We start from the raw sequence: 17,126 nt of genomic DNA on the forward strand, positions 1-17,126 counted from the left end.
GCGTGTGTCGCTTTAAAAGCTCCCTCCCGGCGCGCGGGGCCGGCCCCTTCCCTGCCGGCGCCGAGGCGAGCGGAGCCGCGCGAGCCCCGCGGCCTTTGAGGGAGCCAGCGCCCGCCCGGGCGGCCAGTCCGGCGGGGCGCGGCGGCGCTCGGGAGGAGCCGGCCAGGCCCGCGGAGCCGGGCGGGCAGAGCAGGGCAGGGCAGCGAGAGAACGAAGCCGCCGGGAAGAAAGGCCCGAGCCGTCCCGGCGCCTCGTTCGCCCCATCGGCAGCCGCCGTGCGCCCGGGGCCGCGAGGCGCGGAGCCGTGAGCGAGCGCGCAGGAGGCGGCGGAGCCGAGCGGAGGCTGCGCACCCCGTGCGCCCGGCCGGGCCCGCCGCGCCTCCTCCATCGCCTCCCCGGCGCCGTGCTCGCCTCCTCTGCTTTCCTTTGCTCTAGCCCCGCCGCGCCGGGCCCCCCCCCCCCGACCTCGTGCACCCATCTGCGCTGCGCCCGACACCCGGTCCCCAGGCCACGGCCGCTGCCCCTCCCCCGGGACCCAAAGGCATCCGACTTTCCCCACCGTGGATGGAAGCGACTGCCGGGCTGGGCTGAGCGGTTTCTGCGGCCGCTCCGGACGCCCGGGGCCGGAGCACGGACAATCTGGGTCCCGGCTGAGTGCTCCCCGGACGCCTGGCAGTGCCAGCTCGGGAAGGGCAGGGCGAGGCAGGGGCAGGACAGACCCCGGAGGGGCCCAGACGCGCCGATCTGGACTGGACAGAGAGAATCGCGAACCCTGCGGAGCCCGGGGAATGCCAGGCGTGGGCTGAGGGGATCCCGGCGCCCTCCCCAGCCCTCCGACTTTGGCTGAGTCGCCCGGACCGGACCGGCATCGCCTCGGCCCGGGTCACCTGTGGCCTCGGGGCCCCTAAACCCGCCGGACCCTCGCGATTCGGAGCCTGGCGGGCGTGGTGGGGGATTTTTTTTTTTTTTTTTTTTATTGCCCCCTTCCCGGGAGCGAGGAGGCCCCGCCCCCTCCCACCGCCCAGATGTCTCCGGTCACTGCTCGGAGGACCTTCCTGAGGCCAGGAGCGGAAGGGTCCAGAGAGAGAAGCCCACCCTAGGGAGCCTTGGGGGCCACCCAACCTCGTCTTGGGGCTCGGCCCCCGACGCTGCTTGGAGGAGAGGCCGGTGCCCCCACCCTCGGTGAGTAGGGGAGTCCGGCTTCGGGGAGAAGGCGGAGCTGGGGGTGGAAGGGTCCGCTGAGGAGGAGGGCACCCTGTGGGCTCTGGAAGGATGGAGGATTGGAGAGGCCCTGCGCGGAACCAGCCTGGCCAAGCTTGGTGGTGGCTGGGAGCGGGGGTTGGGGGGTGCCACGGCTAGAGTCCCAGAGGAGGCTGAGGACTTATGCCTCTAAAGGAGGGGCTCCTCCTCTCTTCCTGTCGAAGAGGGGTGTGCTGAACACCACCCCTCCCCACAAACAAAAATAAAGAAAGAAATCTCCAGCGAGGAAGGAGGGTGCAGGCAGGGAGAAGAGGGAGGCAGGCAGCAGCAGCCGCCGCGGCATGCTGGTGCAGCAGCCTGGGAGGGCTGATACCAGGCTCGCTCTTTCTGCAGGGGGCTGCCCTCCTCCAATCCAGTTCTCTCTTCAGCGCTGTTCACATCTGGAGCCCCCTCCACATCTGGAAGACCCTGATCACCATCGCCTGCAGGTTCGGCTGCATCTAGAGACCTATGCCTTTGTAACTGCCTAGGAGTTGCGAGGGGATTGCTGTCTTTCCCCCATCCCAAGGGCATCTCTTACCCTCAGTCCTTGCAGAATCATCCCCCTGCCTCCGAATCGGAAGACTCAGGCAAAGATTAGCTCTGTACACCACAGGCCCTTCACGTCCTGGAAGCTGTTCTTGGGCCCTAAGGTCCCTCCCCTTGCCCTCCTGTGTCCTTACCTTGACCCCCCCCCCCACCTCTGTCAGACTCTGTCTCCCTCTGGGTGCTCCATCCCCCACCCAGAGGCAGAGTAGGTGGAGTGGCAGGCTGCAGGGGTTGGGTGAGGGCCGCCCAAGGCCAGGGTAGGCTGGGGGGCCGTTAAGATGTGGAGCTCTGCCCGGCCGAGGGGGGCTCCGTGGAGGCAGACGAAGCGTGTGCCCCGCTGGGGAGAGCATGGGCAGGCTTTCGGCCACGTTGTGAAGGATGAACATTCGGGGTGCCCCGGACCTCGGGCAGCCCAGTGAAGACCCCAACAGTGGTGGAGAGAGAGAACGGATTCGACAGCGCATGAAGATGGTCATCGGGCAACTTGAAGGCATCCTGAGGGAACTCAAAGAAGTGGCTAAGGAGCTGAGGGAGGTGAGTGCGAGGCCAGCAGGGGCCACAGGGACCCTAGCCCTGCCTGGCTGGGCTCAGCATCAAAACATTTATGCCTGTTTGAGTGTGCAAAGTTATGTGCACGTGGGCTCTTGCACTGAGGAGCACCCTTCCCATTTTCCTTGCCTCAAATCTGCTCTGCTAAAAATCCCTGGCCTCAGAGCTGGTGGTGGGGCCTTGGTGTGGCGGAGACTGCTTGAGCAGGTGTCAGAGAGCCCAGCTCAGCGGTTATCGCTCAGGGTGTCCATCCTTAATGGGACACATTCTTCTGAGACCCAAGCTGTCCCTGGACCCTGCTGTTTACCTTCCAGACTCTGAGCAAGGACTGATGGCTCTACTGAGTCAGTCCCTACTGCTTGAGACTCAGCTCAAAAATATTACTTCAGGGGTCAGATGCTCCGAACCCTTAATTTACAAAGGCAGGGCAGGGTTAAAACCAACTGTGGCCTCTCTGTCCTAGAGTAAGGATGTGGCTGGGAGGTGCTGGTGGGGACCAGAGGTCCTTCTGTGCATTGAAGAAGAGATGGTTCTTTCTTATGGAGATGAGTCTCCCTCTCACAGGGCATGCTTCTGGGTGGTTTCTGCAAAGCCCAAAAAATCACCGAGAAACCCTCTCTGTCTTCCGAAGCAGAGCCCAGTTTAATTACTGCTTCCCACATTGCTGGAGTAATGAGGTACACGTGTCTTCCACCCTGCCCCCTGGGCTGCGTTCAAGTCCAAAATGCATGACCAGCGTTCTGAGCCGCTGGCCTGAATTTGCCCGCTGGGCCCCATTTCACCAGCCAGGTGGGCTTTAGGCAACTTTCAGCTCCTTGTAACCAGTGCCCCTGAAGAGTGGAGGGGAATGGATCATTCTGAGTTATGGACTCAAGCCCCCCCACCAGCCGTGTATGGGGAAGGAGGCTGTAGGAAAATGAGGAGATGGGCAGGCTTTGAGCAGTGTGACTTTCCAGCCTCGCCTGAAATCAAGCCAGGGAGGGGGGTTGTTTGAAGGGAGCTGTGAGTTGGAGTCAAGGGTGATGCCAGGCCCCTTAGAGAAGTGCAGCTGAGAGGGTCTAGAGTCTGCTTCATGAAACCTGCCAGGAGATGCGGACATGGGAATGAGAGGCGGCGGTACTCCTGCCCACAAGCTGGGCTGCTGTGGTCTGGGCTCCATAATGCAAGTGGGAAGCCAAAGACCACAGCCCTGAACATTTTCTCTAACCTTTTGAGTCCAAAGGCCTCTCCTAACCTGTCATATTCTGCAGTTTTATCAGGGCCCTGGGAACTATCCAAAGTTTCAAGCTCAGGCAGGGACGTGGGGCCTCAACAAGCGCTGATATCGTATAGAAGCCCGGGGTTATCCTTTGCATGCCTCTCAATGGGGCATCTTCTAGACCCTGCCTCTTCTCCCTCAGCATAACCCTTCAGAACTTGAAAGGAGCCCACAGGGAGTTCAGACAATCTCTGTGCATTTACTATTGAAGAAACTGGAGCCCAGAGAGGAATAAGGGGTTGTCCAGGGCTACACAACCTATTCATAGCAGAATTGAGCCTAGGACTCAAGGTTCCCAAGCTTCAGCAGGTAGGCTAACTGTATAACCTCAGCATCTTGACAGGAGCGTCTAGAGATGGCTGATGTCTGAGCTGCGGTACCCAAGTACCAGGGTTAATATATGAGCTTTTAGATGTTCCCCTCTTCCCTTCACACTTACTGATTCCCCGTCCCTCACTCTAAAGCTCCAGGGGATAGTTGGTACACCCCAGAGGTCTGAGCCAGGGCAGACTGATGAGTCCCCTCCCCCACATCTGTAGGCCATGTGTCTCCACCCAAGACTTTGGCAGGTTGCTATGGAAACCAGAGTCTACCCCGTATGCCACTGCCTGCCCGCTGCCAATGGTACCCAGCTGGGTGGGGGGTAGAGCCTCAGATCTCCCTAGTCCCCCAGAAAGGGGATGTGTACATAGGGTGAGGGGCAGAGAGAAACACTCAAGTAGAGAAGAGATGCCGTATACCTTCCTGTGAGCTGGGGTTTGTTGGGGACAGGAATATCTGCGGATCTCAGGTCCTGGTTTCAGACTTTGGGTGGGCCCATGGTAGAGTGAACAAGCCCCTATTCCCTCATTCATACCCGACTTCATGGGCAGCACCTGCTCATCCCCTCCAGCTCAGAGCAAATACCTGAGTATGGGGACAAGAGTTATGTACAATGGTTGGTAGGTGCACTGCACAGAAACCCTGTTGAAGGATCCAGGCAGCGAAAAAGCAGGTGCTGCCATTCTCTCTCCTCCCTTCACTATCCTCCTGCCTACCTCCCTGCCTGTCACCACTGGCCCTGAAGACACACACACACACACACACACACACACACACACACACACACACACGCTCTCTCGCGCTCTCTCTCTCTCTCTTTCCTGATCACAAAGCCTGAAACTGACCAAAAGATGAAAGCCATCAGAGCCTCTGCCCTAAGCCCTCGAATCTTCACTTGTTCTGAAAGCGGGCACTGAGGACTTGTCCCTCACAGTGCTGCTGCAAGCGATGCCCTCCATGGTGATGTCGGAGGCATAGCACGAGGGAGGAGGGCCAGTATCTGCTCACACTTCCAGAGGATTTGGAGCACCCTCTATCCCCACTACAGCTCCACCATCAGCTGCCTGGGGGGGGGGGGGGGGACTAAGTGAAGTAAGGAATACAAAAGCACTTTGAAAACTGAAACTGAACTGTCCAGGGATGTGACATGACAGTCAGACATTAATTAGCTGTCATTTCTCCCAGGTTCCCAATACTCCAAGATGCTAGACCAATCCCAGCAGGCTCCCTAAGTTCCCCAGATTCCATGGATCTCCGTTACAGACACCATCCCAAGGGGCAAAGAGCGTAGGCCAGCCAGCCAGAGATTTCTGGTTCAGTCCTTAGTGTTCTGCCTCCTGAGCTGTGTGAACTTGGAAAAGTTACTTTGCTTCTCTGCTTCCATTGGCCCATCTGTAGAAGGCAGATACCAAATATTTCTGTGCTCCCTTACATAAACCACATAGCAAAGCCACATCCTTTTTGTTTTGTTTTTGCTTTGCGGTGTCAGGTATCAAACCTAGGGCCCAACACATGGTAGGCAAATGCTCTCCCATAGAACTAGGCCTCAGCCACCCACAAGGCCTTGTTCTGCGTCCAGCAGCTCCTGGCGAGGCCTTCCTACCCACCACCCTGCTCCCATAGACTCAGAGCTCCCAAAGCAGGGTGAAGGGGTCCTCATCCTTGGCCAATCAGGTTTTGAACTCACCTTGAACATGTACTTGCTCCTTCCTGTTCCATGGGGGATCAAAAGTAACCACCTGCACCTCCACATCTCCTGTGAATCCTGAGTAGGATGTAATTTAAGCATGCCATTGCCTCTGTGTCCCCAAAACCTCAGGAGAATGGAGTAGGCATAGCCCCTCCTCAGCCTGAGGTGGCAGGCAGTAGGGGTCTCACCACCTGGCTGGCATAGAAAGGAGGTGCTGTGGCAGCCTGTTTCCCAGCTGTCCGTTGACCAGGTGCCATGTGTAAAGGTGGCAGGGGAAAATACAGACCTTGCTAGTAAGAGATAAATAAATGTGGCCTACCAGAAAGCATCTGGAGCAGGGGAAGCTGGGCACCAAAGGGCTGTGCCAAAGTGGGTCAGCTCAGTACCCACAGCTCAGTACAACTTGGGTGGATTTTTTTTTTCTTCTTATTTTTTTTTTCTTGCCTTCCTTCCCTCCTGTTTTCCTTTGCCTTCTCCTCCTCCGGACAGATTCACAGAGGCTCCCTAGCCAATTAGGCCAAATTGCAGGATGAGAGCCATGAATCATGGTCAGCTCACTCCCCATCTCCCCAATGCCACAGCCCCCCAGGAAGATAATAAACAATGTAATCACAGAATTAAAAAATAATCAGTGGTCATAAATAATGCAGGATCCCCAGTTATGTAACCAGCTGCCCAGGGAGCTGGGAAAGAGGGGAGGAGTGGGGACACTGGGTCTGGGACTCTGGGTCCCTCAGCAGTGGCTGTTGGGCCTCAGGAGATGTGCACACGCACACGCACACACACACACACACACACACACACACATGCACGCACTCATCTAAGAGGGAGTTCAGCCAGGTGTACCATATGGTCCAGGTCTGTGACAAAGAAGCCTCCCGGCCTTGGTGGTCTACAGCCGTGACTGTCGACTGGGCTAGTATCTTTGCCAAGCCAGGAACACAGTGGTGGGTGAAACAGACCCAACTTTGCTCTTTCTTAGGCTAACTGTCTAATAGGGAGGCAGACATCAACCACATTACAACATGAAAGTGTAGCTGTGACCAACATCGCCCTCAGCTGGGGACCAGCAGGCTTCTTCCAGGAAGTAAGAATGGGTGGTGGAGGGAGGGCACGCCAGGTGAGCCCAGTGGCAGCTGGAGCTCCAGCTCTAAAATGTGCAGAGAGATGAGGGGGAGGCCGCTTGCTGAAGGGGAAAGAGGGTAGTGTTTGGAAGGCTCAGGAGCTTTTAGAGAAAGGAAGGGCTGGAGGCAGAGGGCTGACAGGGTTCTGATGCTGATCAGAACATCCCTAATGTAGAGCATGGTCCAAGCACTGACAGGGAGTTACTGTTGGGGGAAGGAGTTGATGGGTCAAGACAGAGGCAGGGGACACCCTTGGAATGGGGGCTAGGTTCTGTCTCAGCCCTCAGCTCTGTACTCCCTCTCAAGCGCTCACTTTTGGCCCTTCTGGAAGAGTTTAATCTTGTTGTAAGATGGCAGGCCCAGGAGTCAGGACTCTACTTCAGGCTATAACTCAGCTCTTTCCAGGTGCTAGGCCTCAGTTTCCCTGTCAGCAAGCACAATAGCACTGGTAGATTCGTCAGTGTCTCTCCAGTACCCCAGCTTTGAGACTTTTTTTCTGGTTCTTTCTCCCCCTCTTTCCTTCTGTGTATATAATTATTTCTCTGCACTCCAAGACAATCCCAAATTACATGTAGGCAAAATGATTATTAAATCTTGGAGAGGAATCACAGATTTCAAGACAGCCGGATCAGAGTGGCAGGTAGCATGGGCCTGATCCACACTTGCTCATTGACCGAAGAAACAGGGCACCAGGGGAGGATTAGCAGGTTTATGAGCTGATCACTGCACGCCACAGAAAGCTGGGTACAGCAGGCACATGGCTTCCCTTCCTCACCCTCACGTCTGTTTATCGAGGAGTCTGGAAGCCAGATCAGCCTATGAGCCTCAGTCATGGGCCTTATGGGCCTCTTGTAGTTCCGTTCTGAATGGACACACCCACACTACAGGCAAAATGGGCAGTACTGCCACACAGGGCTGTGAAAGGCACATTACCCCATCCTGGGGTTCTGAACAGGTGCTGAGACCCGCCCATCAGTGTGGTGTTTCTTAGGTGAGAAGCTGATTCCCCATCTGCTCCTGGGCCTGCATGTGTGCTCATGCTCACTGGTGCGTAAGGGATGTCTGTGTTCTACACTGTTCTGCGCGCTTTCCCAGGGGCCTTTGGTTAAGTCCTCACAGCAGCTCTTGGGCAGAGAGAATGCTGTTAAGAATTTTCAGGTGAAGAAACAGAGGCTGAAAGTTGAGTAACTTTAATTAAGGTTGTTCAGAAGTAGTGAAGTCAGGGCTGGAGTCAGCTTTGGCTGCAGAGGCCAGATACTTATGGATACAGTGTCCTAAAACTGTAGTTTAAAATATGTGTATATCTCTTCCATCTTCATCTCCCTGAGCAAGGAGAGGGGTGTCAGAGCTAGTGACTACAATTTGGAAGTGGATCATAATCTTTCTTCAGCTCCACTGCCAAGAGGGGGCAGACATGAGACCCAAAGACAGCCTCCCTCCCTCCCTTCATACCCTGATGCAGAACAAAAAGAGGGTGCTAATGAGGAAGGGAAGGACCCACTGGGAAGGCCTCTAGAACAGGTGGCCAGCCAGGGCTCCTTCCTCGAAAGGACCACTTCAGGGTTCCAGGGCGTCCAGGCTCCTGCTGGGTGCGCTTGGGTTATCCCTGCCATCCCTCAGGCCTGGGGCCTGACAGTGCTCATTCCTGCTGAGCTTCAAGAAGCCTGGCCTCAGCTGAGTCTGTGGGATCTCAGCCAAGCCATTCAACTCCAGCTTCCTCTTGGCACCCCCAGCCTTGGGCTGCCGCAGCTGGTGACAGCTCGCACCAATCAGAGTCCCGTCTGAGCATGCGGTGTCGGCCTGAATGGCAGAGCAGCTCCTAAGGCTGCCCCAGCGCCCAGCCACCAGGCCAGTGCCTTTCAGAAGAGGCAGCGACTGGGCCACTGTGATCTCACGGGTGTAAAGTGGAAGGCCTGGCACTAAGAGGCGGTGATCTGAGCTTTGCAGTGACGTCACTGGGATCCCAGGGGCTCCTCTGAGTCCTCCCACCATCCTTGTTGCACCTTGTGATGGCTGGCCAGGCACTTGGTGCTAAAAGACATTGAGTTCCTGCAAGCCTATGTGGCTTGCCCAAAGTCTGTCCCCCAGGCACAAATTCCTGGAATCTTCCTTAGAAGTCAGCTAGTTCACTCACTTAGGGACTGAGAAACAGACCTGAAGAGGGAGAGGGACAGTCAGATCACTTGCAGCCTGAGCCCACCTCCCACTGACCCAGATGCTTCAGGCAGTGTCTTTGCTTTCTGCTTCACCTCGGAGCACTTGCCTCCTGCCCTCACCATGCATGAAACAGCATCTCATGGGAGCGGTTCCAAGGAATAAGCTTTGGGTTAGGACTTGCCTAATTAACTTACTAACTGACCACCCTGAACCCAGGCAGGAAATGCCAAGCAGAATTTGAGAACTGGATTCCGTTCCTGGTGGCTTGGATGCTTGTTCCACTCACTGGCTTTTATTGTTTTAAGTTTTGGTCCTAGCCTGCTGCCCCTCTCTTCATCCTCATACTCCATACTGCTCCTAGCCCTTTGCCTAATCTGCCTCCCTCTCTCTCTGCATGCTACTCTGATTATGTGCCTACAGCAGCACAGACAAGTGTCTTTCTGTAGGGGTCTGCCTGTTCAGAGGCTCAGGGCCTCCCTTTGGCTGGTTGGGAGGTGGGCAGGCAGAGGAGGCTGCAGCGACCTCTACAGATGAACTGCCCCTTGAGGGCCTTTAACAATCATCCCCGGACCAGGGTGGCTGGTCCCTTTATTGCTTCCAAAGAATGCTGGCTGGCTTTATTCTTTTCTTCAGCAAGCCAGGATTGATCTCCATTCATCAATGGACAAGGAAGGCAAGGAGGGAGGAGGTTCCAGAGCAGGAGGGTAGAAGAAGGGGAGGGTGACTCAGCCAGTGCCACACACCTGTTGCTCTGGTTTGTAGTGCTGGAGAGAGATCCCCGAATGAGTCACTAACTGGTGGCAGTGATGGGTCCAGAATGCTGGGCAGGGTCCACTTCATGACTGTCCCCCTGTCATTCAAGTCCAGCTACCCTGCCGTGTTATAGTCCGCAGCTAGGAGGTCTCCAGGGCAGGGTCTTCAGGTCTCGCTGGAGTCCCTCAAACCCTTTTATTTGACACCCCCCCCAACCAGAACAAGTGTAAGCCCTGATCACTATCCTTTCCTCACCCAAACAGTGGCTGTGTTCGAGAGAGGCTGTATGAATGGACAGGGTGCCTGGGGAAAAGGCAGTACTCCTCCCTCCGGGGACAAGCGATCCACCCTTGTCCAATTTGGCCTTGTGTGTGTTTGAGACAGTCTCTCAGTGGTCTGGAACTTGCCAAGTAGGCTTGGCTGACTGGCCAGCAAGCCCCAGGGATCCTCCTGTTTCCACTTTCCCGGATCTAGGATTTTAAGCACCTACTGCCATGCCCAGCTTTTTTCTTTTTCTTTTTTTAAAGATAGGTTCTAGGAATCAAACCCAAGTCCTCATGCTTGTAAGGCAAGCACTTTACCAACTTAGCCATCTTCTTAGCCCCAGTTTGGGCTCTTAACAGTATAAACAAAACCTGTGACTTCATTTCAGCAACCATCCTTCAGAGTCACCTATCTGGAGGTCTCTGGGACAGGGCAGAGGCACACACACCGTGGTAATCCTGGGTCCCACCTAGCCTCTCTCACCTCCTCTCCCTTCCCTGGCCAGGTGGTGAGTCAGATCGACAAGCTAACCTCTGACTTTGACTTTGAACTGGAGCCAGACGACTGGACCACAGCCACTGTGAGCAGCACCTCCAGCAGTGACAAGGCGGGTGTGGGCGGCCCCTTTGACCTGGGCCACCTGGACTTCATGACAGCCGATATCCTCTCAGACAGCTGGGAGTTCTGTTCCTTCCTGGATGTCTCTACCCCATCAGACTCTGTGGATGGGCCTGAGGCATCCCGGCCAGGCCCAGGCCCTGACTACCAGCTCATGAATGGTGGCATGCCCATCCCCAACGGGCCACGAGTGGAGACGCCAGACTCCTCCAGTGAAGAGGCCTTTGGTGCTGGCCCTGCAAAGGGTCAAGTGCCCCAGCGGACCCCAGGGACGAGGGAGAGGGTACGGTTCAGTGACAAAGTGCTCTACCACGCTCTGTGCTGTGATGATGAAGAGGAGGATGGTGAGGAGGTAGAGGAGGAGGAGGCGGGCCTGGCCCCAGAGCTGCCTCATGTGGAGCCACACACAGGCCCCCTCAAGCCCTCCCCAGCCCCCTACAAGACCAGGCGCTCTCCATTGGCCACCCGACGCCTGGGCCCCGCGTTGGCCCCAGAACAGACCCGAAGGGTCACAAGGAACAGCAGCACCCAGACAGTATCAGACAAAAGCACGCAGACAGTGCTGCCCTATACGGCCACCAAACAGAAAGCTAAGGGCAAAAACTAGGGGCTGGGAGGGGGATGCATAGAGCTATAAATATATACATATATATTTAAACAAACACAGTCATAATAAAATTCATAAATACTAAGGATCCGGGCCCACAGGCCCCAAAGCCTTCAGAAAGCTCATCCTAAAAGAACAAGATGCCCAGAGTTCACCTTCCTCTCCATATGGCAGGGTTCCCTGATGGAAGCTGAACCCTACCGTGCCCACTCCAAGTGCCCAACACCACGGAGGTCTGTGATTGCTAGCCTGGGCCATTTCCTAGGGAGAACTCAACAGCCAGAAGCAAGCTAAGGGAACAGTAGGCCAGGGCAGGGCTCACCCAAAAGACCAAGAACTTAGAACCCGTGGTTGGCATCACCCTGGCTAGACCCAGAAGTACCCCTGTCCTCTTGGGGAGACCTGTCTGTGCCTTGTCTCTCCAGAGGAGAGACAATGCTGTCACACACACACTCACCCACCTTAGGGTTGTCCCAAACACTGTGAAGGGTAGCCTGCTGTGGGGAAGGCTGGCAGCCACCGAGCTGGTGGAGCTGCAGGACCAGGCCAGTGCAATCCAGGAACCCAGTCCATTCTGATTCCTTCAGCTCCCGTTCTTAACTCCGGGGTTCAGAATCCTCATCTCTTGCCCTGAGCAGAACCAAGGTCTGTGGACAGTGGCAGTGGCCATCACAGTGCTAGGAACCAAGACACAGAGGCGCTTAGCCTTCTGCACTAGGCAGGCAGTAGGCAGCCAGGTACCGTGTCTCCACCTGGCTCCTCCTCCTTCGCACCCAACCCCTTAGCTCATCTTGGCAAGCCCTGAATAGAGTCGAAGGAAGATATAGCAGCAAGAGAGCGTCCCCCACTGCGTGATCTTCCTGGCAACAGATTCCAATGTCCTGAGGGGGAAACTGTCACTGTCCACACCGGGCAGGTCACTATGCTGAATGCACTAAGTACCATCACCTCATTGCCCCACTTTTCAGATGAGAAGACTGAGGTTCAGAGAGGTGACGTAGCAGATGCAAGACCACAGAGCTTCTGCTTTCCTGTCCCCGAGAACAAGTAGTTTGTAGGCTGCCCTGGCCCTGCTGTATAGCGGCTATGTCACCTCGGGCCAATCTGTTAGCCTCTTTCTTTGACCCTTTTTACTTCAGCTGTAAATGGGTCTGATACTCTTCACCACCTCAGTAACGGTCACAGGGATCCAGCATGGTGTAGACAAATTGAAGGCCCTGAAGGCCTACTGTGGGCAGTGTGTATCAGCCTGCATCTCCAGTGACTTCCAGGATAGAGGACCAAAGTGGAAGCTGTCCTGAGTCAGAAGTATCACATGGCTTTGTCCCTACAAACAGCTTGAGGCCAGAAGATGGCCACAGCATGACTCATTAACCCCACCTTGGAGCAGAGAGGTAAGGTCGGTGAACGGTTGAGAGCATCGGTCCTGAGGCCTTCCTGGGCACGGCTCTATTAGTGCAGAGCCACAACCCACCAGGGGGCCTCGTGTTCTACCAGCACCCGCTTTCTCTGCCTGGGGAGGTACTGTGTGGTGCCGCAGTGGGGACTAGCAGGCTGGCCTAGAGGGGATGGAAGGACATAACTGGAAAATCTGACAGGCCTAGGGTATCACAGGATGAGATCTGTCCCCCACCATGGTGAGGTCAGAGCCCTACAAAGCCAGAGTGGTGCAGCCACCAGAGCAGGAGTCCAGTGATGCCAGCTAGAGCTAGCTCATGCCAGCGGGCCAGCGAGGCCCTGCCCTCCCTTAGCTGAACAGTTCCCGCTCATCCCATTCCATCTCTGAGGCTGGCTTTTCCCTCATTAGTGATGAAGCCGTTTTTCTCATGTTTTCAACCATTATGGAGATGAAACCTACGGAGTAGTTCTCATTTCATAGGGCCAGGCTCTCTGCGAGCCCAGAGCAAGGGAATGCCTCCTCTAACCCAGGCTTATACGACTATGCTTGGTCACAGATAACCTCCACCACTTGTACCCAGGTGGGGCACAGAGTGAATGTGTCCTGGTTTTGAAGTAGATATAGGTCCACCATGGTGAAGGCTCAGAAAGCTCTTGGTGTACTCACCAGATCCAGACCTCACTGGCAGTGGGATAGGATTGCCTGGACTTCTTAAGACTTGAAATACAGGCCTCATCTACCCAGGGAGGAAAGCATCAGAGCAGGGACTCCTATCCTTAGAGCACACAAAGCCATCCTGGGCCCCTCCCCCACCGAGTCAGCCCTTCCTCCAGCTCCTCCCTGCCTCCGGGCCTCTGCTGTTGTCCGGCTTTGCTCCTAAGGACCTATCTGCTTCTAGGAGGTAGGATTTCACCTGCCACCTGCTGTGTGCACTTTCTTGTGCTGTAGGTGCTCTAGAGGAAGTAGGAGGGAGCCAAGCCAGCCCTCATAACAGAGAAGGGGCTAAGCATAATAAATAGCTCCATTAATGAGCACATACTATGCGCTGGACTTGTGGAAGCATGTGCCTTATCTCCTTCATTCCTCAGACATTGTCAAATATGTCATTTTACTTAAACTGAGGTTCTGAGAAGTCCTGTCATTTACTAAACAATACAAGTTAGGAAAACCAAACTCGGTTTCTTAGCACCCGTGTATGTGCTGACAAGAGGTGGCCCAAGGACCATGTGAGCCCTGGAGGGCAAGAAATGTGTTAGAAGAAGGAAGCCAGGGAACCTTCTGTTTGGGGAGACCTTAGCCGCTGTCAACCTACACGTCGCAGGCCCTCTCTCAGCCCAAGACTGAATGGACCATAGATTTGATAAATGATTGTCGAATGTATTAACGAGCCCCTCTGCATCCATTTAGTCAGCCGTCACTGAGGCCCTCCAGTGTGGCAGATCTCATGTTGCACAGGCATACATGTGCACACACTCCCACGCGCACGTAACTCTCCCCTGTGAGAGGCTGGTTTGGGATGTCTCAAGGCTGGGCAGGAATGAAGAATGTCAAGTTTCAGCCTTGTCAAGTCAGGGATGTTTACTGGGTCTAGCCTTACCAAGATGCCAAGGGGGGAAAAAATGCCAGAAGCCAGAGGGTGAGGAAAGTACTCAGAAACATGTCCTGAGAGCTGGAGGCTTCTCAGCCTGACACCACTGTGGTAGAATTAAGCACACTGCAGTATCCATGAGCGCCTGAGAATAAGGAGAATCCCAGCTATATAGTGGACAGATGTGGTTTTCTGAAACCAACAGCAGAAAGCAGAAGACACCATTCAGAGACACCCCACCCCGCTCCCAGCACCATCCTCTGTCCTTAGACAGAGCCAGGTCATGTTAACAAGAGAAGGGGTTGGGGTGGGGATCCAAGAAGCAGCAGGCCCAGCCCTCCACACCCCATCCTGAGTCCCCTCTCTCTGCCCCCACCTCTCCTAACTCCTCCTATCCCCACTTCTCCTTCCAAAAACTGAGACTTGTGTAAGAAAACTGGCGTTTTTTGACAACCTTGTATATGCCAGGAACCAGGCCATGTCTTTTAACCAACACTAAATAACAGATTCAGCTGGGCCCTGTGCAGAACAGGTTGTTCAATACTTATTTATTGAGCAAATGGATTAACCACAACCATCATTTTAACAGGTCAGGCAAGGGGACAAACGAACAAAGGAGACTTAATGTTGCTATAGTTCGTGAAACCTATGAGAGCAGGTGTTTATGACCCTTCCTTTGGAACGGGGTATCCCTGGGTACCTAGAAGGGGGAGTAAAGGTCATTTGGGGATGCTGGGACCTTAAAGGTAGATGGAGTGGCCATATGCTGGGCAAGAGAGTGAGGTCCTATTAAAGCAGGGGAAAGATGTTGGAGCTAATGCGGTAAAATGAAAAAGCTGAGGGGCACTCCCCGCTAGGAACTTCAGACACTGCTCCCTCCCACCCCCAGCTCTCACCAACTCACTCTGTTCTCTTGACAAGGGTTGAGGTAGGGAGACAACACCTGCCTAGTCTGAGATGAGAGTCTGTCTTTAAAACAAGTCAATAATGTGCTATCCAGCAGGCTGTTACGATGGGGACTCATTCAGTGCATAAATGAAAACAGCACAGTTAGCACCTTGGTAATTTGGATATACTAAAACCCTCAAAAAAAAAATACTGTATCCTACCATTCTGTTTTCCACAAGCCATCTAGGCAGGTTCCTGAGGCTGTGTCCTGATACACATGAGCCAGCTGGGATTTTCATATGACCTGACTCTGCTCACCTGCCTGCCCTGCACCCCAACACAGCCACCATTATCATTTACATCTCCTTTATGGGTCTCCAACAAACAAGCTGAGGAGAAGGAGGGTCTAGGGCAACCTCAGGCCAGCATTGCTTAGGGCTTGGGCCACACGCTGATCGGATCTGACTCCCTGCCAGGAATCCTCAAACTCACACACCTGCCTGAGGCTCTGCTGTCCCTCCTGTTTCTCCTGGGACCTGCAGGGGTGGGGCTCACCACGTGACAGGGGTTCACCATCCGCTGCCATCTCAGAAGTGCTACCAAAACCCATCTTAAGGGCTGCCCCACTCATCCTCAGCTCCCTAGCAGAGCAGGGCTCACTACAAGATACAACCCATGAAAGAGGTTTGGAAGGAGGTCTGGGACGGGACCCGGATGCCTTTTGGTTCTTTTTCATTTTGTTTTTTTAAGTTTTTATTAACATGTGTGGGCTTCAATATGGCATTTTATACATATATAATGAATGTTGATCAATGTACATAATGTGGTAATCTCTTATTACCCTCTCGGTCCCTCCTACTCCTGTTGATCCCCTCACTCATCTCAGCTAATCCTCCTCCTGCTTCTACTCTCATGTCCTCTTTCTTTCTCTTTTCTTTCTTTCTTTTCTGTGACTCAGTTTTATTAGGTCTATTTGCAGCAGCACAGGAAACTTACCAATGACGACTGAAAAAAATGTTTCTTCCTCACCAACCATTAGCTGCTTTTAGATTCTAAGGGAGGGTTGAGGGCTCCATGAGCCTCTCTGAGAGCCCCAGTGTTTGTGGGGTTTCCTATACTCATCCTGGTCAGGGATGCTCCTGTAAAAATGGAGAATTTCCTCAGGCACCATGGTGGGAATAACTGAGCCACCTTGGAGAAGGTGAGAAAACCACCTAAGGGAGGGAGGCTTCACTTTGGTTCCTGGTTTCAAAAGATTCAGTCCGTACTTTCCACCTGATGCAACAGAAGGGGTGAGAGTTACAGAGCAGGGCTGCTCAGCTCATGGCAGCTGGAGAGCATCGAGATGGACAGGGAGGGGCCTTACACAAGATTTGCCCTTCCAAGGCAATATCTGCTCCCCACTCTCATATGCAGCCTCCTTCCCCCAGCCAGGTTCCACTTCCTAGTTTCCAGCAACCCCCAGTAATGTCATCAAATAATGAGTTTATCAGTGGCTTGAGTCATTGATTAGGTCAGAACCCTCATGCTTCAGTCACCGCTCAATGATTGGATCCGTCAGCTGTGGGCCAGGCCGTGCACACACAAGCTTTTGAGGGGAGACACCACATCCAAACTGTAAGAAGAGGTTACTAGGTGACCCAGGAGTTTGGGAAGAGTTATTGAACCCCAGTGGACCCCCTCCCCAGAGTCAGCAACCTAGGTACTCTCCTTGTTCCTTATCTCCTTAAAAACTAATGATACCTGGCATCAGTGCTAGGAAGAGGCCTGTCTGCTTCAAGGCTCGGGAGGGTAGACGAGAAGTCAACTGTGAGTACAGGTGACTCTGCAGAGTGATAAAGCAGCCTGCAGGAGGTGATGGTTGCCCTTGGCCTGAGAACACAGTCAGGAGCAAGGCAAGAGCTCAGCTTGGGAAGTCCCATGTGGCTCTAAAACTGTTCCCAAGAGTGCTCAGCCTGTGACACTGTAACAAGAGGCCCGCTGAACTGGTCCCAGAGCCTGAAAGTAGGACAAGGGCCCCTGTCAATAAAGAGTTTCCTCCAGGCCTAGTATAGGCAAGGGTAGACCTCCAGAGTCCTAAGTGCCCACTCAGCCTGTGCATCTGCCCTGGGGATTCCCCCCC

General features: G+C 54.6%; 1 protein-coding gene across 1 annotated transcript; it reads left to right on the top strand.

Annotated features, from left to right (window-relative positions):
* Positions 1-875: 875 nt before the first annotated feature.
* Positions 876-17,014, top strand: Insyn1 (inhibitory synaptic factor 1). Its single transcript, XM_055622179.1, has 3 exons — positions 876-1,182; positions 1,594-2,322; positions 10,410-17,014. Exons 2-3 carry the CDS (start codon positions 2,167-2,169, stop codon positions 11,127-11,129), a joined length of 876 nt encoding a protein of 291 aa, XP_055478154.1. The 5' UTR covers positions 876-1,182; positions 1,594-2,166; the 3' UTR covers positions 11,130-17,014.
* The last annotated feature ends 112 nt before the right edge of the window (positions 17,015-17,126 follow it).

The sequence above is a fragment of the Psammomys obesus genome, unplaced genomic scaffold, assembly GCF_907164565.1.
Source record: "Psammomys obesus unplaced genomic scaffold, mPsaObe1.curated_primary_1811, whole genome shotgun sequence".
NCBI lineage: Eukaryota > Metazoa > Chordata > Mammalia > Rodentia > Muridae > Psammomys > Psammomys obesus.